Source organism: Phoca vitulina, unplaced genomic scaffold (genome assembly GCF_004348235.1).
Source record: "Phoca vitulina isolate PV1807 unplaced genomic scaffold, GSC_HSeal_1.0 scaffold7, whole genome shotgun sequence".
Taxonomy (NCBI): domain Eukaryota; kingdom Metazoa; phylum Chordata; class Mammalia; order Carnivora; family Phocidae; genus Phoca; species Phoca vitulina.
This window is the reverse complement of record NW_022589710.1, coordinates 11,033,951-11,058,962: the sequence shown is the minus strand read 5'-3', so window position 1 is coordinate 11,058,962 and position 25,012 is coordinate 11,033,951. Positions and strand designations below refer to the sequence as shown.

General features: G+C 37.1%; 1 protein-coding gene across 2 annotated transcripts in view; it reads left to right on the top strand.

Annotated features, from left to right (window-relative positions):
* BAZ1A (bromodomain adjacent to zinc finger domain 1A) overlaps positions 1 to 24,588 on the top strand; it is a 93,371-nt gene extending 68,783 nt beyond the window's left edge. For both annotated transcript variants that reach the window (XM_032404939.1, XM_032404938.1), the window contains 11 exons: positions 534 to 658; positions 3,843 to 4,439; positions 6,049 to 6,212; positions 6,929 to 7,083; positions 8,025 to 8,173; positions 15,551 to 15,798; positions 15,892 to 16,118; positions 18,082 to 18,551; positions 20,839 to 20,981; positions 23,022 to 23,109; positions 23,556 to 24,588. In XM_032404939.1, coding sequence (XP_032260830.1) covers positions 534 to 658; positions 3,843 to 4,439; positions 6,049 to 6,212; positions 6,929 to 7,083; positions 8,025 to 8,173; positions 15,551 to 15,798; positions 15,892 to 16,118; positions 18,082 to 18,551; positions 20,839 to 20,981; positions 23,022 to 23,109; positions 23,556 to 23,752 — 2,563 coding nt within the window. In that variant the 3' untranslated portion in view covers positions 23,753 to 24,588. The remainder of the gene's footprint in view (positions 1 to 533; positions 659 to 3,842; positions 4,440 to 6,048; positions 6,213 to 6,928; positions 7,084 to 8,024; positions 8,174 to 15,550; positions 15,799 to 15,891; positions 16,119 to 18,081; positions 18,552 to 20,838; positions 20,982 to 23,021; positions 23,110 to 23,555) is intronic.
* The last annotated feature ends 424 nt before the right edge of the window (positions 24,589 to 25,012 follow it).

Here is a 25,012-nt window from a genome sequence, read left to right as displayed (position 1 = left end):
ACTCTTCTATTTTTTTCCCATTGCTTTTTGAATAACGCCCTACAAAGCCCTAATATGATCTAACCCTGCCTTTTTCTCATCCATATCTTGGGTTACTTCTTTTTGTTTTATATTTTTCTCAAAATGATAAGCTCCTTCCTTTTCTCTTCAGCTCAGAGCCTGTGTACATGTTACCCCCTCTGCTAGAAAGGAGATTTCTTCTCACCTGCCACCTTACCCCTCCCCAGTCTCCCTAGTCTCACAGTTTAAATGTCACTCCTTCAAGCAAGGTTTTCTTGATCCTTGAGACTAGATTTGGTTCTTCTTGAAATGCTTTCATAGCAACTTGAACTTCTAATTTTTTAATAGTTATTACATACTTTAATTTTATAATTGTGTTATTACCTGTTTTCTCTGTGACAATATAAGCTCTCTGTCATCTTGTCCACTACTTCCTAAACATAATAGCTAGCACTTCATAGGCAGGCAATAAATATCTCATGAATGAAATTATATATTCATTAATGAAAATAATCTTTGTTTTTTTCCTTAAGGGAGGAAGAAAGAGAAGATTTTGATACTAGCACTGAGAGCAAAGAAATAGAGCAAAAGGAACTTGATCAAGATACAGTCACTGAAGATGAAGATGACCCAGGATCACATAAAAGAGGCAGAAGGGGTAATACAGAAATTTCTTAAGGGCGTGCCTGCTTGTTTTTAATTAATAAGGCACTTTATAATTCAGCTATCCTGAAATATGTATTAGGTTACTTCATTTGTGATTCCAAGGTATGTTTGTTTTTTACTTTTATTTTTTTTAAGATTTTATTTATTTATATGAGAGAGAGAATGAGAGAGAGAGCATGGCAGGGGGGTCAGAGGGAGAAGCAGACTCCCCGCCGAGCAGGGAGCCCAATGTGGAACTCGATCCTGGGACTTGAGGATCATGACCTGAGCCGAAGGCAGTTGCCCAACCAACTGAGCCACCCAGGCACCCAGTGTGTTTGTTTTTTAAATACCTAACTCGTAGCTGCGGTAAGTTTTTTAAATGGTGACCATTTTGTTAAAAAATGCTGTTAGAAGTTACATTCAGTCTTTATTCTCATGTCAGTTATACTTGAGGGAGAAGCAACAATATTCATATTGTTTTTATAGGTCAGTTTCTCATAATTTCAACTTTTGATTGGGAAGTTTCGTTGAGTTTTTGTATTTACTATTTTATATTAGGCCAAATAGAAATTTTTACTCTATAGCATACTCAACATGCATTAAATGCCTTTTAGATGCTAGAAATACAAAGGTCAGTAATGCTTACAATTGGTACCATATGGCTGAAAATGGAAATCAACTACCTTAGAATAATGAGTTGCTGGATCAAAGGGAATATATTTTTTGAAAGTTGTTGATACAAATTACTTCTGAAGATCTTTAACCATCTTCATTTGACAACTATTGAAGGAGATTTTCAACTTTACTCTGTGCCTGTAATTTCGATAGTATCTTTTTTTCCTACATTATTTGCTAAATAGTTATTATAAGTAGACAGAAAATTTTCTGTATTTCTGTATTTTGGAGGCTACATTTTCTGATTATAATGCAATTGATTTAGAAATCCAAACCAAAAGACCTCATTTGATTAGAGTTTTAAGACACACTTCTAAGTAGTAGGTCAAAGTAGAAACCATAAATGGAAACTAGAAAATATTTAAAACTATACTGACAAAAAATCTAATCATAGTATACATTAACACTTGTTGGATACAGTCCCTCAACTTAGAGGAAAATTTCTAGTTTTAATACATATTAGGAAAGAAGAAAAGCAAATTGAGCTAGGCATTCATTTAAGAAGTTAGAGGTAGAAAACAGAATAATCCCTCCAGATAAAAGGAAACAATAGATGCAAGCGGAAATTGATAGAAAGTAATAGAAGAGGACAACAAAGCCAAAACTTTATTCCTTGAAAAAGATACAAACTAGACAAACCTTTCTTGAAATTGATTTGGCGGCAGGGGGAGGGGAATCACAATAAGGTTAAGACTCAAAAGGAAAGCAACATAACTACAGATAAAGTAGAAATTTAAAGATAAGGGGATAGCATATACAGTTTTATGGCAATTACTTTGAAAGTGGAGGCAAAAATAAACAAAATCCTAGAAAAATGCACATTATAAAAATGGATTCATGAGAAAATTTAAAATGTGAACGGTCCTAAACCATTAGATCTTGAGTCAGTGTTAAAAGTCTTTCTACAAGGGCACCTGGGTGGCTCAGTCAGCTAAGTGTCCAACTCTTTGTTTTGGCTCAGGTCATGATCTCAGGGTTGTGAGATCGAGCCCTGTGTTGGGCTCTACGCTGGGCGTGGAGCCTGCTTAAGATTCTCTCCCTCTCCCTCTGCCCCTTCCCTGCTCTGCTCCCCCATTCTCTCTCTCTCTCTCTGAATTAAAAAAAAAAAAAAAAATTCTTCCTATAAAGAAAACTTTAGTTCTAGACAACTTTATAGGTGAATTTTCCCAAATTTTAAAGCAGCAGATAATTCTAATCTCCTATAGACCCTTTCAAGAGGAAGAAATAGAAGAAATAACTCCTCAGCCATCTAAGCAATCTGACAGTGTTTGAAACGGGACAAGTTTAATTCTTCAACACATCATAAAAGGCCAGGCAGGGCACCAGGAATCCAGGCCCTTTCTGTCTTGTTTGTACTGCCATCCTTAGGGTTTTGCTGCCATCCTCATGTTCCAAAATGATTTATCCCCATGGCTCCATTCTGGCTAGTTGAAAGAAGGTAAATAGAAAGAGGTACAACCCAGACGTTACATATAATGCTTCTACTCCCATCTCTTTGATCAGAAGTTTCTCATGTAGCCATACCTCCTGGGGAAACATTTCCTGCTGGAAAATGTCCTTCTTTTGAATTGCTAGGTACCCAACTAAGCATTAGGGGTTCTGTTACCTTAAATCAGTGGTCAGTAAACTACAACCCATTGGCCAAATCTGCCCTGCCTGATTTTATATAATCCAGTTAAACTGGTTTTTACATTTTTACATTTTTAAATAGTTGGGGGAAAAAGAATGATATTTTGTAATATGAAAATTATATGAAATTCAGATTTCAGTGACCATAGTTTTAATTGAACCCAGCCATGCTTGTTCATTTACATATTGTCTATGGCTGCTTTCATGCTAGAGTGGCCCAGTTGAGCAGCTGTGACAGAAACCATATGGCCCCCAAAGCCTAAAAATATTTACTAGCTAGCCCTTTATAAAAGTTAGTTTGCTGACTCCTGCCTCCGGACTGAACATATGTTGCAGAAGGACAGACTCTGCCTCACTCTGCAATATAGAGATTACAGTTTTTTGTGTGTCCCTTGTATTTAAGTGTACCAGTTTCTTACCAGCGTAGTGTATTAGTCTATTCAGGCTGCCATAAAAAAATACCGCAGACTGGGGGGCTTAAACAACAGAAATGTTTTCTCGCAGTTCTGGAGGCTGGAAGTCCAAGATCAAGGTACCAGCAGGGTTGATTTCTGGTGAGGCCTCAGCTTGCTGTAGCACCTTCTCACTGTGTCCTCACACAGCCTTTCCTCTGTGCCCACAGGTGAAGAGAGTGAGCACCCTGGTCTCTTTCTCTTCTTAAAAGGACACCGGTCCTGAATTAGGGTCCCACTCTTTGAACTCATTTAACCTTAATTACCTCCTTAAGGGCCCTGTCTCCAAGTATGTCACAGTGGGGTTTAGGATTTCAACCTATGAATTTTGGGGGCATTCAGTTTGGTACGTAAGACATAGTAACTTGGGATATTTTTGGATATTTTTCTGATGAAAATTTAAAATATGATGGTGATGATCAAATGTTTAAACTATAGGGAAAAGGGGACAAAATGGATTTAAAGAATTTACAAGACGAGAAGAGGTCAACTGTGTAACAAGAGAGCCTCTTACTGCTGATGAGGAAGAAGCTTTAAAACAGGAACATCAACAGAAAGAGAAAGAGCTCTTGGAAAAAATCCAAAGTGCCATAGCATGTACCAATATCTTTCCCTTGGGCCGAGACCGCATGTATAGGCGATATTGGATTTTCCCTTCTATTCCTGGATTATTTATTGAAGAGGATTATTCCGGTCTCACTGAAGACATGCTGTTGCCTAGACCTTCATCATTTCAGAATAATGTACAGTCTCAAGATCCTCAGGTATCCACTAAAACTGGAGAGTCTTTGACGTCTGAATCTACCTCCAACATTGACCAAGGTCCATGTGATGATTCCCTGCAGCTGCCAAAACCAGTGCATAAGCCAAATCGGTGGTGCTTTTACAGTTCTTGTGAACAGCTAGACCAGCTGATCGAAGCTCTTAATTCTAGAGGACACAGAGAAAGTGCCTTAAAAGAAACTTTGTTGCAAGAGAAGAGCAGAATATGTGCACAGCTAGCCCATTTTTCTGAAGAGAAATTTCATTTTTCAGGTAAATTTTCATTGAAAACTGTTTCTTTTGCTCTCCCCATAATCTCTGGTTCAGGTTTAAACATTTGTCAAACTTTTAGAACTATATTTAAAACACCTTCTCTTTCATTTGGACGGTGTTCTCAGTTTGCAAGTTAGAGAATGTTTACCAGTTAGAGAAACAAGTTTCTCTCTAGGATTTCACTGGGTTCCATTTGGATTATGAGGAATGCAATGTGCGAAGATCCATACTCTTCCTGCTCATTCCCCGATCAGTAGACTCAATACCCAAGGCACTAAGGTTAACATTAGTTTTAGACATTCGACATGATAGAGTTCAGTCACTAGGGGTTAGGGTCCAGGGACAGGTTCCCTTAGTGATCACTTCTTTGGAGATTGGCTGCAAGGGCAGATCAGGTAGCCACATCTCCTATATGATGGCTGGTTCATTGATAACAGATGAGAGAAAGCAATAAGGCGTTTTGGGGTTTAAGTTTTCATTATTACTAAAGATTGTCTAGGTAAAGAACTCTTAAATTTAGCGGCATATTGTCATGACTACTTTAGGATTAAAATACTTAAGGATTAAAAACTGTAGATCACAATTCTTTATTTAACAGCTTTATTGAGATTTAGTTCATACACCATACAATTCACTCATTTGAAGTGTACAATTAAGTGGTTTTCATTATATTCATAGATGTGCAGCCATCACACTGTCAATTTTAGAACATTTTTATCACCTCAAAAAGAAACCCCAAATTTGTTTTCTGTCTCTGTAAATTTCTTTGTCTGAACATTCTATATGAATGTGATCATATACTATATGGTCTTTTGTGACTGGCTTTCACTTAGCATAATGTTTTCAAGGTGCATCCAAGTTGTAGCACATACCAGTACTTCGTACCTTTTTATAACCAAATAATGTTCCATTATATAGATATATAACACATTTTATTTAATCATATGTTAGTTGATGGGTGTTTCTGTTGTTTCCATATTTTGGCAGTTATGAATAATGCTGCTGTAAACATTTGCGTACAGGTTTTTGTCTCAACATAAGTTTTCATTTCTCTTGTGTGTATACCTAAGAGTGAAATTATTGGGTCATGTGATAATTCTGTGTAATCATTTGAGGAACTGCCATACTGTTTTCCAAAGCAGCTGCACCATTCTGTATTCCTGCCAATAGTGTATGAGGGTTAAAATTTTTCCACGTCCTTGGCAACACTTATTGTCTGACTTTTAGATTCTAGCCATTGTAGAGGTATGAAGTGGTACTTTACTGTGGTTTTGATGTGAATTTCCCTAATGACTAGTAGTGTTGAGCAACTTCTCATGGTCTTACTGGTCATTTGTATGTCTTAAAGAAAAGTCTATTCATATCCATTCATTGACCATTCTTCTTATTGGAATGTCTTTTTATTGAGTTGTACGAGTTCTTCAGATATTCTAGACACAAGGTCCTTATCAGATACCTGATGTGCAAACATTTCCACCCCCTTGTTTTTTGCACTTAAGGATTTACTAAGTGTTTTTGTTTTAGTTAGCTCACAATCATAACCATCACATTGGGGAAATTATATTTTTTAGTAAGAAAATCATAATAAAGGTATTGATAACTATTTCAGACAAACCTCAAACTGATAGCAAACCTACATATAGTCGGGGAAGATCTTCCACTGCATGTGATTCAGCTCAGATGTCTGCAGAAAGACAGCTTGAATTGAGGCTGAGAGATTTTCTTTTGGATATTGAAGACAGAATCTACCAAGGAACATTAGGAGCAATCAAGGTTTGTACCTCTTCCCATTTTTAGTTTACCTAATCACCAAAGTTTTGGTCATATTTGTTAATTTATTTGGTATAGGCAAGGCATGTGTGTTTTGAGTAAATACATGGGAGTGATATATTTTTTATGAAAACTAAGTTTGTTCCCCTATATCAAAATATTTATATATGGATAGAGATCTTTCTTAAATATACTATATGGCTATCTGCTTTCTTAAACAGAATGTAATGAACATAACTGACCTTTTTAATACTAATTTTTAGTAATTTTTAAATATCTGTTTTATGGTATTTTCATCTGAGATGTTAAAATGTGTAAGGATATTTTCTTCTTCCTTGACTAGCTCCTGCCTGCTCTGCTGAGTCTGGTTTGTTTATTGGTTTCTTTGTTACCTTTTTAAAATCTGTAAGTAATTCATGCTTGATATGTGTGTTCTGTTCATTCCTTTGCTATCATCTGTCACTTTTTTGCTACTATCAGGTGACCAATCTTAGAATTGCTTATGATTTCCCTATAGAGAGAGTGAGGTACTAAAGCTTCCATCTATGAATGATATGAATTTCATTTTGGCCACTTAGTAACCTTATTTTTAGATCCCTTTTTGATTCACAATCTGTTATAGAATATTCATGAATTTTTCATATGTACATTGAATCTCATACTTCTTAGGAACAACATATGCCATTTTTCCAGGTTGGTAAATTTGGGTTTTGTTACAGGTTACAGATCGGCACATCTGGAGATCAGCATTAGAGAGTGGACGGTATGAGCTGTTAAGTGAGGAAAACAAGGAAAATGGGATCATTAAGACTGTGAATGAAGATGTAGAAGAGATGGAAATTGATGAGCAAGCAAAGGTCATAGTAAAAGACAGGTACAAAAAGGATTTTTCTAAAGTAACTGTCACTTTTCCTTGCCACTTCAACTGTATGGTTCTTTTTTAGTAAATGTTTCTTTCTCTTTAAAAAACTGTTTTAAAATCTTATCATGAGGACTTTTAATACTTGTAACCACTGAAATGATCATTTTCCTCAACCTCAGGCCCTCTTTTACTCTACTTTGTGCTAGTGCAGCCAAAAGACAGCTAGTTAGGATAATGATAATTTCTCAAGTTTAAAAAAAAAGTCTTTGAACTTAAGGTTTTAAAGTAACTTTATACTACCCATTTTTCTTTTCTGTAGGAAAACTTAGTAAATTGTGGTAGGCTTAAATATTATTTGAATTATTAATCAGAACCTACATCTGTATATCTATAGATAGATACTTTGACTTTCAGAGTTATTTTTGGGTAACTTCCCTTAAGGAGTTTATTATCTAGAAGGAAAGGAGATACGATACTGGGAGGGAAGACGTAGTACTGAAGGCTTTGAGCAAATAGGTTTGTACGTTTAAATGATCATTTTAGCTGCAATATGGAGATTTCTTGCAAAGGGAATAAGACTGGAGGCTAAGAAACTACTTAGGAGGTAGCTATCAGTGTCCTAGCCAGTAAAAGTTGAAGCAAGAGAAAAAGAGAGAGAGGTAAGCTGCCTGGGATACTTATCATTAAGGCCCATCACTGGGTCATCTACCTAAAACCTTTCCCCTAAGCCTTGTCTCATCTACCTTCCCTCCAACTATTTGCCCTTCTGACCTCCTTAAATGACTTGGTATTTAGTTTAGCTCTTGATTCATGTATTTATCTCCCTTTCATACTGGCTTATGTGATCCCCTGTGAGATTGAGGGAACTGTTTCTTACACAGGTGTAAGTAAGTATTTGGGGGAATGGACTCGAGTTTTTAAGTACCATAAACTATTCCATGTTTTCATTGTAGACTTTTGGGCATAAAAACAGAAACTCCAAGTACTGTCTCAACTAATGCAAGTACCCCCCAGTCAGTGAGCAATGTGGTTCATTATCTGGCAACGGCGCTTTTTCAGATAGAGCAGGGCATTGAGCGACGTTTTCTCAAAGCTCCACTCGGTAAGTACCGGTTTTTACTTCCAAATATTAGTTATATTTTAAATGATTCTGAAATTGCCCTTTAGTAGAAATATATGGGCTGACACAGTAAAATTGGCAAATTTGAAAAACTTGAGATTGTATTTTCATTTCAAAACATGGGTTATTTCAGGTGAGATTTTTAAAAATAGTACTTAAGTCCTTTTTACTCTAAATACTCATCTTTAATGACTGTCTTTTTGACTACTTCTGTCAATCTTTTCTTTTGTGTTTCATCAAAAGAAAGATTACCAAAACATGTGACTAGCCAGATCCTACATAATCAAAAATTGTATATAAATATTTGTTTGTATATAAATATTTGTTATCTAAAACAGAACCCCAAAGAAGCTAATTAAATGTCCACCATTAGGGGTATGGTTTAATAATGTGTGACACTGGGGCGACTGGGTGGCTCAGTTGGTTGAGTGGCCGACTTTATTTCAGCTCAGGTCATGATCTCAGGGCCGTGGAATCGAGCCCCACTTCAGGCTCCCTGCTCACAATAATAATAATTGGATCACTAACCTGAGCACTGTATAAGAAGCACTAAGTAAGAAATACCAAGTTTTAAAGGGTACATAAATGAGGAAATGCTCTATAATTTATGGTAGGATGATAGAAGTAATACTGTCTGGATCGTGTTTTAGCAATTTATGAAGTTAATATGTTTTTAGGGACTAATCTAGGAACATAATCACTGTCTTTAGGAAAATATGTTTCAAGTTCCAAATCAATTTTCATATCATAACTGCCTCTACTTTCCTGTGCTCTTTCTGATACATTAATTTATAATTCATCATATCAAGTTAGTTTGTATCTCAGTGGTGGGGTGCTAGGAGAAACAGTTTTTAAAACCATATCTTGGGGCACCTGGGTGGCTCAGTCAGTTAAGTGTCTGCTTTCAGCTCAGCTCATGATCCCAGAGTCCCGGGATCGAGCCTGCATTGGGCTCCCCATTCAGCAGGGAGTCTGCTTCTCCCTCTTCCTCTGCCCCTCCCCCTGCTCATGCTCTCTCTCCCTCTCAAATAAAAAAAAATCTTTAAAAATAAATAAATAGGGGCGCCTGGGTGGCTCAGTCGTTAAGCGTCTGCCTTTGGCTCAGGTCATGATCCCAGAGTCCTGGGATCGAGCCCCGCATCGGGCTGCCTACTCGGCGGGAAGCCTGCTTCTCCCTCTCCCACTCCCCCTGCTTGTGGTCCCTCTCTCGCTGTGTCTCTCTCTGTCAAATAAATGAATAAATAAAATCTTTAATAAATAAATAAATAAAACCATATCTTTTTGGTCTCCTATTGAGAGCAACTTGAATAGACTAAAATCTTTTTTAAATTATTTGAATATTACTTGTTTGAGTAGTAAGAACAAAGTTTTCATAAATGTATGGTGCTATCAGAATGTGAATATATTTGTAAATTGTCTGTTTTGAAATTGAAGAGTTTATGGCCAGTATCTCATTGTTCTAATAAGCCTATTCATATTTTTATAAATTGATAATTCTACCATGAGCTCAATGACTCACTTTTCAGATTAGAAAGTAGTAGTTGTAGAAATAAATATGTATGGTCATAGCTCACAAAAGTATTAGTTTGTATTTCCTATATCACTCTTATTTCACAGTCTTCAATATTTCTTAATATTTTCTGTGTCTTGGGGCACCTGGGTGGCTCAGTTGGTTAAGCGTCTATCTGCCTTGGGCTCAGGTCATGATCCCAGGGTCCTGGGATTGAGCCCCGGCTCAGTCTCCCTGCTCAGCGGGGAGTCTGCTTCTCCCTCTCCTCCCGACTCGTGCTCTCTCTATCCCTGTCACTCTCTCTCTCTCCCAAATAAATAAATAAAATCTTTTAAAAAAATATTTTCTTTGTCTAAATCGAGTTACATATACAAGGGATCCCTCTCTATTATTTCTTACAACCACGTGTGAATCTACAATTACTAAAATTAAAATTTCAATTAAAAGTTATTTGTAAATTATGTAGCCTTTATAAATATTTCACTACTACTCATTAATTCTGTGATTCCAAAAGAGATAAAATGCAATTCTGCTGTATTTTCCATTTCTGAAACTGCCATCAAAGTTATTTATAAATTCAAGGGAAAAAAATCAAATTGTTTAGTGTGTCCATATTTTCATCAGTACATCTTATTAAAGATTTAAACAAAAGGGAAAAGTTAACACTGGGAGATGTTACAGCTTACATCTAGTAGGTTATATGAGAGCTGAGAGCTATAGTGTTCTTTATGCGGGGTTGTATGCAGCAGTGTTGGAACATTCATTTCATCCCAAGGGATAGAAAAGGAACAGTTTCAATTTGAGGTCTTAAAAAAAGGTGAAATAAGAAAAGTTCAACTTACTTTGGTGGTAAATGTTGATCAAAGTTTAGATGTTGATCATTTATAATATGGGTATTATCATCTACCATTGTTGCCCCATAAAAAGTTAATAGAATAATTGATGTCTGTAGCTTTTTATATTATGTTTAAGCCTTTGGAGGATCTGTTTTGAATGGGACAAGAGATAGAGGTGCCTCTGGGGTTTTAAGATAATATAAATATTTAGGGCAACATAATCAAGAATATCCTTAATCCGGGAGAGAAATGGGATTCCGTTTTATGAATGTTTGAGATAGAATATATATTAAAATTCTCCATTCTTTTGATTATTTTTCAGCATAGCAAATTAACAGAGCAATTAACTGTAGGAATTTTCCCAGTTTAGCTTCAGAGATTAACTTCAGTTTCTTGAGGAAGCAAGTAAGAAATAAAAATTTTACTTATATTCCACCTTCCTTAGGATGTCCCTTTTATTCTACCAATTAATAACATTAATAAAACTAGGCTTTTTTTAACTTGAAGATATATTTGAATAATTTTAGGTAAGATATGTGAGAATTGTTTGTTTAGGTTGGTAATTTCATCATTTATAAAGTCATGCTCATGGTTAAACCCTTAAGCTATGAAAAAAATCCTTAAACTAACTTTATCAATTTGAAATTAGGTAACACAGAAATTAATAAAGATCAAAGGGGAGATAGGAAAAAAAAGGACAAGAAAAAGAGAGAGGAGGATCAATCTAGTGTGAGAGATGGTAAATTTTTAACTTTTTAAAGAATATTGTCTTTTTGAAGAATTATGGTTTGTTTTTTTTTTTTTAAATATTTTATTTATTTATTTGAGACAGAGAGAATGAGAGAGACAGAGCACATGAGAGGGGGGAGGGTCAGAGGGAGAAGCAGGCTCCCTGCCGAGCAGGGAGCCCGATGCGGGACTCGATCCAGGGACTCCAGGATCATGACCTGAGCCGAAGGCAGTCGCTTAACCAACTGAGCCACCCAGGCGCCCTGAAGAATTATGGTTTTACTTTCTGTGTTGCTGAGTACTGGTTTGAATATTTAGCTTTTGACAGAAAACCTTGAACTTAATTTTTTTGGAAAGGAATGAGGTTGGGGGACAAGCTTATAAAACAATATCATCTTCCTAGCATTTTTCTTCTACATTGCATACCTCAGCTAATGAAACTTAAAAATTGGTATATAAAAAGTTGACATTGTGAATCTTAGTATACTTAAGTTATTAGTGAAAAAGATGAACAGTGATGAAGGTATGTTTACTTATTTTGCATATAGTATTTATTTACCACTTTCTTTTTTTCTTTTTTTTACTAGCATAGGGAGAGTTATAGGGTGGGAGTTCCTGTATTGTTTTATCTCCAGGAAGAACCTACGTAGTGTGGTCACATGGATTACTATGTAGTGGCAGTTAACAATATGAAATCTCCCAGTGTAACATTTGATCATATGACTACCATTATTTCATATTAGTAAAATCCTAATTCTAATTTCTTGAGGAATTTATTTATGCTAGCATGATGGAAGATAAAAGAGAAATAAGACATTTCTGCCCTTGAGAGTTTTATAATCTGGAGAAGAAGCAAGACAACAGAAAAATGGGATCAATAGTATACACTGTTTTTTATCCTTATTTAGGTACTATATAAAAATGTGAAAATGTGAACATCCGTTTAAAAGTAGGTGGGATAGGGATGCCTAGGTGGCTCAGTCAGTTAAGCGGCTGCCTTCGGCTCAGGTCATGATCCCAGGGTCCTGGGATGGAGTCCCGCATCAGGCTCCTTGCTCAGCAGGGAGCCTGCTTCTCCCTCTGCCTGCCGCTCCCCCTGCTTGTGCTCTTGTTCACTCTCTTGGGCGCGTGTGCACGCTCTCTCTCTCTCTATCAAATAAAAAATAAAATCTTAAAAAAAAAAAAAAAAGTAGGTGGGATAAAAATTGGACCTTGAGCTACCATTGATTTGGTCAAAACCCATAATGTTTCACCAACCTTTGAGTTAAAAATCATTCAAACTGGGCGCCTGGGTGGCTCAGTTGATTCAGCGACTGCCTTTGGCTCAGGTTCATGATCCCGGAGTCCTAGGATCGAGTCCTGCATCGGGCTCCCTGCTCAGCGGGGAGTCTGCTTCTCCCTCTGACCCTCTCCCCGTTCATGCTCTCTCTCACTCTCTCTCTCTCAAATAAATAAATAAAATCTTCAAAAAAAAAAATCATTCACACTGACTTTCAAGGTTCCAAAGGCTCTGCACAATTTGTTTTTTCCTTCCACTCTTCCACATTGGCCTGTATGCAGCCTTATTTCTTGCCTTTTCTAATAAGAATGTCCTCTGATTTATCCAGAAAGATTTCTTCAAGATCTTTGAACTAGCAATTTTTGTTGCCTCCTTCCTTAGAGGTCCTGCTCAGGCCAGAACTTTTCATGAAGCCTTATATTAAAAAACCATGGTAAATAGAAAACACAAAATGAGAGGGTGGAAATAAATCAAATGGACTGTATTATTGCATTTATTTCCTACTTTGCTAATATTTCTCTTTAGCTTTACCTGAAGAACAATTTGACCCATTCATTTTTTCCTGCTGTCATTGAGTTATTACTCTCAATTATTTTTGGAGGTTCTTAATGCTTTTTCAAACTGCTTGGTTACTTATATTTTTAGACATTTATTTCTTAAAACATATTAAAATAGTTATTTTATATTCTCTGTCTAATTCTAATCTCTCAGGTCTTTATGGGTCAGATTCTGCTGGCTCTTGCCTCTAATGTTTTGTTTCCACCTGTGCATTGTGGGTTTTGACTATTAACTCTCATTCCTCACAACTTCATCTCTGGAAATTTCTTAAGAGAGAATTTGCAAAGATTTGTACTTGTTTCTGTCATTCAACTGAGGTCAGTACCAATCTGGACCACTTTAAAAATCTTAGGTGTTGGGGCACCTGGGTGGCTCAGTCGGTTAAGCATCTGCCTTCAGCTCAGGTCATGATCCTGGATCCATGATCCTCAGGGTCCTGGGATGGAGCCCCGCGTCGGGCTCCCTGCTCAGCAGGGAGTCTGCTTCTCCCTCTGACCCTCCCCCCTCTCATGCTGTCTCTCTCATTCTCTCTCTCAAATAAATAAATAAATAAAAATCTTAAAAAAAATCTTAGGTGTTTTCAGGTTTTAAACTATTTAACGCATTGCTTGTAGTTACATGTTCTCAGGGTAGATTTATTTTCCCTTTCCATCCAACTTCAAGGTCCAGAAAAGCAGATTTCCTGGCTACTTTCTTTCTTCATGGTACCCTTTTCCACCCTGATGCTTAAGGGTATAGCCTTTTGGAGTTCTAGCTTTTCAGAAAGGATTCAACACATTGGGTGAGCCCTAGATTTCACGTCCTGTCTCTCTCATCCTGCCCAACAAACAGGAGCTCAAGACTTACTAGGGTTTGGCAGGTCTGCTCATTTATGACTTCAATTCCTGTGTATATCTTCATTCTCCCAGCTATATAAAAAATTTCTTAAATGTAGGGACCTAGAATAGACTTGTTTTGTATCTTCTAAATTGTTGCACATAGGAGCAACAGTATAATGCAGGAATAATGGTAACAGTAACAGTATTTACTCCACGACAGGCATTTTACTTGTCTTTACTTAATCTTCCCAACAGCCCTCAGAAGTAGATGCTATCTACATATTACTGTTGGGGGGAGCCTGAGGCACAGAGGAGTTAAGTAACTTGACCCAGCTCACTCACCTAGGGGAACTAGTACTTACCTCAAGGCAGATTGACTCCAGAGCCTACATTCCTTAACCATTATGCTACTGCCCAAGAGGACTTTTTTTGAGGATAATAGTAGGAAATATGTCATAATAGAAACAAACTATATATGGAGTCTTATATACCTTGTAGAATTTTGACATTATGTGGTAGTCCTTTCATAATTAACCATAATGTCAGGAAAACTAAAGTGGTAGCAATAATTGAAGATTAATTGAAGAGAGAAATCACATGCCAATGTAAAATGATAGACTGGCTAGTTAATGCCATCTAATCAAATGACTCTTAATAACTTTTTTAGTCCAAAAGACAAAAGAATGATGTTATTAATGAAAGAAATTTCAAATGTTCTTATGTAAATATTGGTGCTAAAAGTTCTTTTGGGAAGTGTGGGGTATTAGCATTTTTTTATTTACCTCATTTAAAAAATATTTTCTTAGAGATAGAAGACAATAGAGTTGGCATTTCTACATAATTGATATTTTCAGTAATAGCTGTGTTGAGATATTCACATATATAAAATTCATCCTTTTAAAGAGTGTGTAATTCAGTGGGTTTTAAAATATTCATGGTTGTATAGCCATTCACCACGATCTAATTTCAGAAAATTTTCATCAGCGGGCGCCTGGGTGGCTCAGATGGTTAAGCGTCTGCCTTCGGCTCAGGTCATGATCCCAGGGTCCTGGGATCGAGTCCCGCATCGGGTTCCCTGCTCCTTGGGAGCCTGCTTCTCCCTCTGCCTCTCTCTCTCTCTCTCTGTCTCTCATGAATAAATACATAAAATCTTTAAAAAAAAAAAAAAAGAAAGAAAATTTTCATCAGCCCCAAAGAAACCTCATACATGATTGATGTTTAACTTAGAGAGTAGTCCATCTTTTATCTGAAAAGAGGAAGCAATATTCTTGATTCAAATGGATAGTAACTGACTTGTAATCATATTTAGCTAGTTCTCTAAGTCAGGTCAAGAATTGATAAAAAAGACTAGCTTGAGAACATATTGCCTAAGTTATTTTTCTCTTTTTAACTATTGGAATCCCGAAGCTTTTGATTTACGGATTTAAGTAATTCCTTATGTCACAAACAAGGTGTGGCTCAGCAAATATATTCTTGAACATGAGGTTTTGTTTTTAATATCAACACGATCTTTTTATTGAGTTTTAGAAGAACTTTAAAATCTAACCTGTTTAAAATACCAAGAAAATAGTTCTAGGAGATATCTAAGGTTTGCCTAGAAACTTAAATCACTTTACATTTTCATTTAAGATGCCAGTGACAGTGGGCGTTCTTACAAAACAGTCCTGGACCGTTGGAGAGAGTCTCTCCTCGCTTCTGCTAGTCTATCCCAAGTCTTTCTTCATCTGTCCACCTTGGATCGTAGTGTGATATGGTCTAAATCTATACTGAATGCTCGTTGCAAGATATGCCGAAAGAAGGGCGATGCTGAAAACATGGTACTTTGTGATGGCTGTGATCGGGGTCATCATACCTACTGTGTTCGACCAAAGCTCAAGGTAGTTTTTCCCTCTTCTACTTCTTAGATTAGAATTGAGTGGTTGAGGTTTTGAGTGACAGATGACTAATGATCATTTCTGTGATTTGTCAAGACTGTGCCTGAAGGAGATTGGTTTTGTCCAGAGTGTCGGCCAAAGCAACGTTCTAGGAGACTCTCCTCTAGACAGAGACCATCCTTGGAAAGTGATGAAGATATGGAAGACAGTATGGAAGGTGAGGATGATGAAGTTGATGATGATGATGAAGAGGGTCAAAGTGAGGAGGAGGAGTATGAGATAGAACAAGATGAAGATGACTCTCAAGAAGAGGAAGAAGTCAGGTAAGTCCTAATATGCAATAAAATGAGAGTTTGTGAGTCATAACTAGACAGTCTCTTGACTACTTAAATACAAATGGAATGTTTGGGGCCCATAACTTTTTTTTTTCTTAATTTTATTTTATTATGTTATGTTAATCACCATACATTAATTACATCATTAGTTTTTGATGTAGTGTTCCATGATTCATTGTTTGCATATAACACCCAGTACTCCATTCAATACGTGCCCTCTTTAATACCCATCACCAGGCTAACCCATCCCCCCCACCCTCCTATCTAGAACCCTCAGTTTGTTTCTCACAGTCCATAGTCTCTCATGGTTCGTCTCCCCCTCTGATTTCCCCCCCTTCATCTTTCCCTTCCTACTATCTTCTTTTTTTTAACATATAATGTATTATTTGTTTCAGAGGTACAGGTCTGTGATTCAACAGTCCTGCACAATTCATAGTGCTCACCATAGCACATACCCTCCCAATGTCCCGTAACTTTTTAAAAACTGGTGTGTAATATAGTGGCCTAAAGTTATCCTTGCTTTAGTATTCTAAGCATTTGAAGTTATTCCTGAGGGAGTGTAGTACCTTTGTGAGTTTAGCCAGATCATAAAATCAAATATGAGTTCACGTTTGGACAGGAATACCAATTCAGACCCCCATCAAGTTTGATTTTACTTAATTTTATGCCTAAAGCAGCAAATAAGCGTTCCAGAGGATATTGATGAGATAAAGATGAATGAATGCAGCTTCCCAGTGCCCCTCTTGCTTTCTCAAGGAGTTATACTCAAATATTGGTGATTTTGGCATCTATGGAGAGAGAGAGAAGCCAGTAGGCACATGGTATTGTTATACTCCTTCCACATTAGCATCCAGAAACAACTCCTATACTACCATATAACCAGATATTCTGCAGCTTAGCAAGCTGTGTCGCCCAGGCCTAATGAATGTGTTGGGGGCCTGGTTATTCCTGCTGTGGCAGCACTGGAGTATTCTCCCCCTTATTTGTCCCTAAGACTTCCCCACCTTTTTAACATTTGAACCCCATTCATGTGGAATCAGGAAAGTGGATGTAAAGCAAGGGCAACTTTGAACTGACAAGGTACAAAAAGGCCAGTCTGCAGAGGATAAGTAGAGAGAGCTACCGCATCTATTGTAAGCAAGTTACTTTTTTACTCGCTCCAACTAGCAGGAGCCGTCTTCCCTGTAGATTGTAAGGGCAGTATTTATGTTAAACATAAAGATGATAAAGAATTTGGGGCATTCATTAAGCATCTGTCTTTGGCTCAGGTCATGATCCCAGGGTCCTGGGATCGAGCCCCGCATCAGGCTCCCTGCTCAGCAGGAAGCCTACATCTCCCTCTCCTACTCCCCCTGCTTGTGTTCCCCCTCTCACTGTGTCTCTCTCTGTCAAATAAATAAATAAAATCTTTAAAAAAAAAAAAAGATAAAGAATTTGGAAAATTCTTGGAAATACTTTAGGTAGACTGGAAGTCCAGGTATATGGGGAGATGGATAAAAAGAGGCTTAAAGGGGTTGTTTCATCCTTGTCTACAACTTAAAGGCAATTAAAAGATTGAACCTAGGGGTGCTTGGCTGGCTCAGTCAGTGGAGCATGTAACTCTTGAGCTCAGGGTCGTGAGTTCTAGCCCCATGTTGGGGGTAGAATTTACTAAGAATAAAAGTAAGATAAAAGATTGAACCTAGTTTTATATTTTACAGTAAGAATCAGAAGGTGGCAAAGAGATTCTTAGCATGGTATTCAGGAACCACAGGTTTCAGGCCCACTTTGACCAAGCTCGTAGGTTACCTCAGCATCAGTGGTAATGAAGAGTGATGGTTTCCTGTAGCATAAGGACACCAAAGAAATGTGTGAGAGCTCACTGGCTGAAGAGTAGGACAAGGGGAATAGAAATTATCGTATGTGCATCGTTTCTCTGTGCAATAATTATGTTTTCTAACAATATTTACAGCCCACCAAAACGAGGAAGACCGCAAGTTAGATTGCCAATTAAAACAAGAGGGAGACTTAGCTCTTCTTTCTCAAGTCGTGGCCAACGACAAGATCCTGGAAGATATACTTCAAGGAGTCAGCAGAGTACACCCAAAACAACTGTTTCCTCTAAAACCAGTGGTAGAAGCCTTAGAAAGATAAAGTCTGCCCCTCCAACAGAAACTAAATCTTTAAGAATTGCCAGTCGTTCGACTCGCCAGAGTTACAGCCCACTGCAAGCAGATGTATTTGTGGAACTACTTAGTCCTCGTAGAAAACGCAGAGGCAGGAAGAGTGCTAATAATACACCAGAAAATAGTCCCAACTTCCCTAACTTCAGAGTCATTGCCACAAAGTCAAGTGAGAAGTCAAGATCTCTAAATGTTACTCCAAAACTTTCTCTCCAAGATAGTGAATCCAGGAGAAGAGGAAGGAAAAGACAATCTACAGGTATGAAGAAGTCTAATTTAAATTATTCTTACCTAAGAAAATGGAATCATTTGGGAAGATTGAGTGTTGAGATATTTTGCATCATTTTTTAAAGGCTGTGACTAAAACAGACTAAGTGATTAGGGAGCAACCTGGCCTGAAGCATAATATTCATCGAAAGGGCAGCTATTTGGGGAATAAGGTAAATTATGGGTATTTTTCTAGAAGGGTAGCAAGGTAGTTGTGAGAAATTTGCAGCGTCCTGTTTCTAATGGGGAGATTTGGCCAACATTTCAATAGTGTCAGTAGAACCCATTATAACACAAATTCATTCTCTTCTACCCTTTTCTCCTTTAAAATACACCTACTCATCATCACCTAGACAAGCTACTTTCGGTTATTTGGGAAGGTTCCTATCTGACATACTGAATTTGGGGGCAGGGGAGAAATGGGGGAGTAATATTGTTAGGGAGTGATCATCGGCTATCTTTTTAATTCTGATAATTGTTGTTTATAGTAATCTTTATCCAAATAATAATCTATTTATCTCTTCGATTCTATTCTTTTTTTCTTTTAATGTCAGTAGTAATAAAACTTTAATAGTTCCAGAAAATGAAATTAGACATAAAAAATGATACTGTTCCTTGAAGAACTATAGGTAGGTTGTATTGCATTATTCAAATACATGACAGGATTAAGAAGTTCATTTGGTGAAAGAATGGAAGACAGTCTGTTTATGCAGTCACTAGATTGTCAGGGTGGTGGAAGGGTGTTGTATCAGGTAACTTGGCACCAAGATCTAATTTAGCTTTTCCTATCCCCTGACCTATCAGTTTTGCTCTTCTTCAGGCTGTTTGGAAACATAGTATACCAAAACATTTGTATTCTAAAAAACTCCGCTAAGAAAAAAAAATTTTGATTGATTTATAAAATTACTAACCTGGTTCCAGTGACAAATGAAGGGGGAAATGTATGCATTTACATTTAAGTAGAGAATTTAAACACCTGAATTCATAATATGAACTATGCTACCCTTTTATACTAATTCATACACTTTTTTTTTTTTTTTTTAAAGATTTTATTTATTTATTTGCAAGAGAGAGAATGAGGGACAGAGAGCACGAGAGGGAGGAGGGTCAGAGGGAGAAGCAGACTCCCCGCTGAGGAGGGAGCCCGATGTGGGACTCGATCCCGGGACTCCAGGATCATGACCTGAGCCGAAGGCAGTCGCTTAACCGACTGAGCCACCCAGGCGCCCTAATTCATACACTTTAGATTTTGTTATATATACCTTAGGTTTTATGAGAAAGCATTTTGCTTTAAGGAAGTCCCCATATGAAATTAAGATAAGAGGGGCGCCTGGGTGACTCAGTCGGTTGAGGGACTGACTCTTGATTTTGGCTCCGGTTGTGATCCCAGGGTCGTGGGATCAAGCCCCACCTCAGGCTCCATGCTCAGCGTGGAGTCTGCTTGTCCTTCTCCCTCTGCTCCCCCCCCCACACTTGCTCTCTTTCACTCTCTCTCTCCCTCCTTCCCTCTCCCTCCCTCAAATAAATAGGGAGATTATCTTTAAGATAATCTTTTACTTCGTTATTAAATATTACATTTCTCTTATGTAAGGTAATTTATAAAGAGGTCTACTTGCTAGATCTGAAGAGGTTGCTTTCCCAAGTATGTGTTTCAGGAAATTCTGGAGAATTGCTTGCTTGCTTTTTATTATAGTTGAAAAAATATTTTTAACAAAATGGGCTAAAAAATAGTCTATAAACTTTGTGTTCTAAGAATTTTCTTTTATATTACAGTGTTTTTACAACATGTTCCCACTGAATGTTTAATTAATTTGGAAGTTTTATGATCAGAAAGGAAATAGTGGGGGCACCTGGCTGACTCAGTCAGTGGAGCATGCAACTCTTGATCTTGGGGTTGTGAGTTCGAGCCCCACATTGGATATAAAGATTACTTAAAAATAAAATCTTTAGGGGTACTGGGCTGGCTCCGTCAGAAGAGCATGCAACTCTTCATCTCAAGGTCGTGAGTTCAAGCCCCACGTTGGGTGTAGAGATTACTTAAATAAAAACTTTTTTAAAAAAATTAATAATCATAAAAATAAATAATAGTCTTTTTTAAAACAAAGGAAAGAGTGAATATTTAGTCCAGATTTTCGTGTTTCAGAATGTAAGTTAATTTATCTCACTGTATATCGAATATCAATTTTCTGTTTGAATTTAGGCTGTATTTTTATACCCATTTAGCTTGTAGTGATCAAATATTTTGCTTTGTCATCACCTAAAATTAATTATTTATTTAGAATCCTCTCCTATGACCCTGAGTCGAAGGAGTTCAGGCCGACAAGGAGGAGTTCATGAATTGTCTGCTTTTGAACAACTTGTTGTGGAACTGGTACGGCATGATGACAGCTGGCCGTTTTTGAGACTCGTTTCCAAAATCCAGGTAATATCATTAAACTTGAACATAATAAAATAAAATTAGATTTTAAAAAAAACCTGATAGGGGCGCCTGGGTGGCTCAGTCGTTAAGTGTCTGCCTTTGGCTCAGGTCATGATCCCAGGGTCCTGGGATCGAGCCCCACATCTGGCTCCCTGCTCAGCGGGAAGCCTGCTTCTCCCTCTCCCACTCCCGCTGCTTCTGTTCCCTCTCTCGCTGTGTCTCTCTCTGTCAAAAAAAAAAAAAAAAAAATCCTGATAAAATGTATTCATGTACATTACCTGATTTAGTCTGCTTGGCAACTTTGAGGTAGTCAAAACCACCTGTTAGTCACCATATACTTTGTTTTTTTAAACACTTGGAAAGTTAGTTTCTACATTGAAAGCAAGGGCATTCGAGAGCATTCTCTCCTCAGCCCCTTCCAACCCTGACTGATTCTCATGCATGATGACAGTAACGTTGAAATAGCTTCAGTGTGTTTATTCTGTGTAATGAGTATGAGTAGATTTAATTCACCTGTGTGCTATTATTGACTTCTGTTACGCAAAACAGCTGTTCTCAGACTTCAGCGTACACCAGAATCACCTGGGCGGGCTTGTTAAAACACAGGTAACTGGTCCTCACCCCAGAGTTCTTGATTCACTAGGTCTGGAATGATGCTGATGGCGCTGGTCCAGAGACCACGGTGTGAAAACACTAATGTGGAAGATAGGTACTCTTAGAAAACAGATGGCCTAAAACTAAGGCATTTGAGTTGGTTTTGGAGTTATTTATATCCGGGGGGCAGAACGTGATGTGTGCTGCAGCAGATGGGACAGTGTTACAGTGCTGATAGAAGTTCTTTTTTTTATTATTATAGAATCAGGTTAGTTTTTTTTTTTATTATGTAGCCATCATATAGCACATCATTAGTTTTTGATGTAGTGTTCAACGATTCATTAGTTGCGTATAACACCCAGTGCTCATCACCACACGTGCCCTCCTTAGTACCCATCACCCAGTTACCCCATCCCCCTGTAATAGAAGTTCTAATGGACTTCCAGAAGTAGAGAAGAAAAGGAGATTGATTTGAGCATTTCGGAGGGAGGGAATAGCAGGAATGTAAAAGTTTGTAATGGAAGAACTGTTTGGTCTGGTCATTAAAGATAGGTGGAATATCAACAGTGAGAAATGAAATAAGGACATTGCATGAAAAGGGCATGGTAAGTTAAAGACCCAGAAGTGAGAATATGGAAAATGATGAGTAGTTTGAATGGAATAACGGATGTGTTAGAGAGGCACAAGTAGATTATAAAGGGTCTCACTTTTAGGTGTGTTAGGTGAAGGCTTCTGAATGAAAAAGTGATACCTTCCGAATTCTACTTTGAGATTGCTAGAGCAAGAATGTGAAGGATTAATTACCATTGCATAGCATCCTATAAAAATTAAATCTCAGTTTGACCCTAACTCATTTTTCCTGAGTAGTTTTTGCGCTGAATTAAGTTTTGTTACATACATTTTATTATTTATTACAAATGTACTAATGCTCATTAAATAACTTCATAGATACATATATGTATCTCTGTGGAGAGAAATAGAGACAGAGAGAGAAAGAGAGCACACAAGCAGAATCATAAGCTTTTTCTTTTCACAATAAGTTGTCATTTTTTATAGTATCAAATAAGCTTCTACAACATTATAGTGACTGAAACATATTAAGTGGTTTTAATGGAATAATAGTATTCAGAGATTAACATTCAGTTGCTTTTGGGGCGCCTGGGTGGCTCAGTCGGTTAAGCGTCTGCCTTCGGCTCAGGTCATGATCCCAGGGTCCTGGGATCGAGCCCCGCATCGGGCTCCCTGCTCAGCGGGAAGCCTGCTTCTCCGTCTCCCACTCCCCCGCTTGTGTTCCCTCTCTCGCTGTCTCTCTCTCTGTCAAATAAATAAATAAAATCTTTAAAAAAACAAAAAACATTCAGTTGCTTTTAAGTGCAGAACTTTCACATATTTGACCACTTATCTCTGATAAATTTTCTATAGGAGAGATATATTTGAATTTTTTTACAGGTCCCAGACTATTATGACATCATCAAAAAGCCCATTGCCTTAAATATAATTCGTGAAAAAGTGAACAAATGTGAATATAAATTAGCATGTAAGTAATTTATGTTTTTCTCTGATAATTATTTTTGTTTAAAGAGGTAACTGCTGTTTTTCTTGTTATTTAAATGATGTATATTAACGGATTGTGTAGCTGGCATCCCAGGAGGTCTCTAAAATGCTTGTCTATGTAGATGAAAGATGGATAGGGGTTTGAATGAGTTAGATATTTTGTAGAATCTGATCTTAATAGAAGTTGTGTGCAATTATGTAACATTCCTAATTACATAATTGCATAGTTTCAGTAGAACAATGTTAAAGCATTTGTAGTTAAACAGTTTTAAGCTTTAGATCTGCTACCTTGTTTCAGAGGCTTCAATTTCTAAAGAAAAAAGTGGGCTTCCATTTTCTTAATGACATTTCCAGATATCATATAAACAAAAAATTATGTTTAGAGTTTATGTACTTTTATTTTAATCTCATTTGGTTTTTTCTTTCTAGCGGAATTTATCGATGATATTGAGTTAATGTTTTCGAACTGCTTTGAGTACAACCCTCGTAACACAAGTGAAGCAAAAGCTGGAACTAGGCTTCAAGCATTTTTTCATATTCAGGCTCAAAAACTTGGACTCCATGTCACGCCTGGGAATGTGGATCAAGTTAGCACACCACCAGCTGCAAAAAAGTCACGAATCTAATTTTGTCCTTCTAAAGGATATATTTGAGGAAAACAAATTGTTCATGAAAATGGAACATTAAATCATGCTCTAAAGCAGACATATATATATAAAGCAATAACAGCTGATTGACCACACTGAAGTGTGGCCTGCACTATATTCTCAATTTTAATATTAAGCACTCAGGAGAATGTAGGAAAGATTTCCTTTGCTACAGTTTTGTTCAGTATCTAATAAGTTTGATAGATGTATTAGATACAGTACTGGTTTACAGAGGTTTTTGTACATTTTGAGATCATTCATGTGTCCCAATATCTTTGAAAGTATTTTTTCACCTGTGATTTATTTTGTCATTGATTTTTTTTTAGAAGTGGTATTAAGGAAGATTTATCTGTATACAGATACATCTTCTATTATAGCACAGTTTAGAAAAGTATATATGTCTAAGAATTGTTTAATGAGCACATTCTTTCAACACTACACATGAATGAATCCAATTTTATATCCTTGAAGTGCTGTACCAGTGCTGGCTGGAGGTATTAAGTCTGAGTTTATTAACTAGATATTTATTTAGCATTCAAAATAATTTGTGAATTTGTTTTGTATTTATAAAATTTGTACCTGGAAAATGTTCTTTAATTTTTTTAAACATTTTACTGTGTTTTTGTTTTATTTCTCTAACTTCCTTAATGATCAATCAATAAAAGGTAACACCCCCCCCTTTCCCTGACAGTTCTTCCAGTTTTATAGAACTGTATTACAAGTTTCTGTGTACAACTTTTTAAGTGTACAAATAAAATGATACATGTTTTTCAAGTATTCTGAATCTGGAATTTTTACAAATCAGAACTGAACTATTACACATGATACATACCAACCATAGGAACTAATGTTTTATTGTACGTGAGTCTCTATGGCAGTGATTTGCATCTTTTTCGGCCCAAACCTTTGGAGGAGTAAGATACCTCCCATGAGGAACAGTAGCAGTCTGTGACAGGGATTCTCAGTAAAAGGAAGAAAGAAAATTTGGAATATGCCTACCTGGTTAAAAAACACCACTCAAAAATTTTTAAAATAGAAAGTGCTATTTCTTAGGTATAGAAGATACAGAGGGGCCTCAGTTTCATAGGAGTAGCTGTTCCTTTTAGGATGCAAAAGACAGATGTCCTCCCTTTTTGGGAGGCAGTAGAGTGATCCCTCTATTTGCTCATCTAAATCTGGACAATATTATATTCTCATTTAATTAGGTTTATTTATTTGGGTAGTTACCCCTCTTTCATG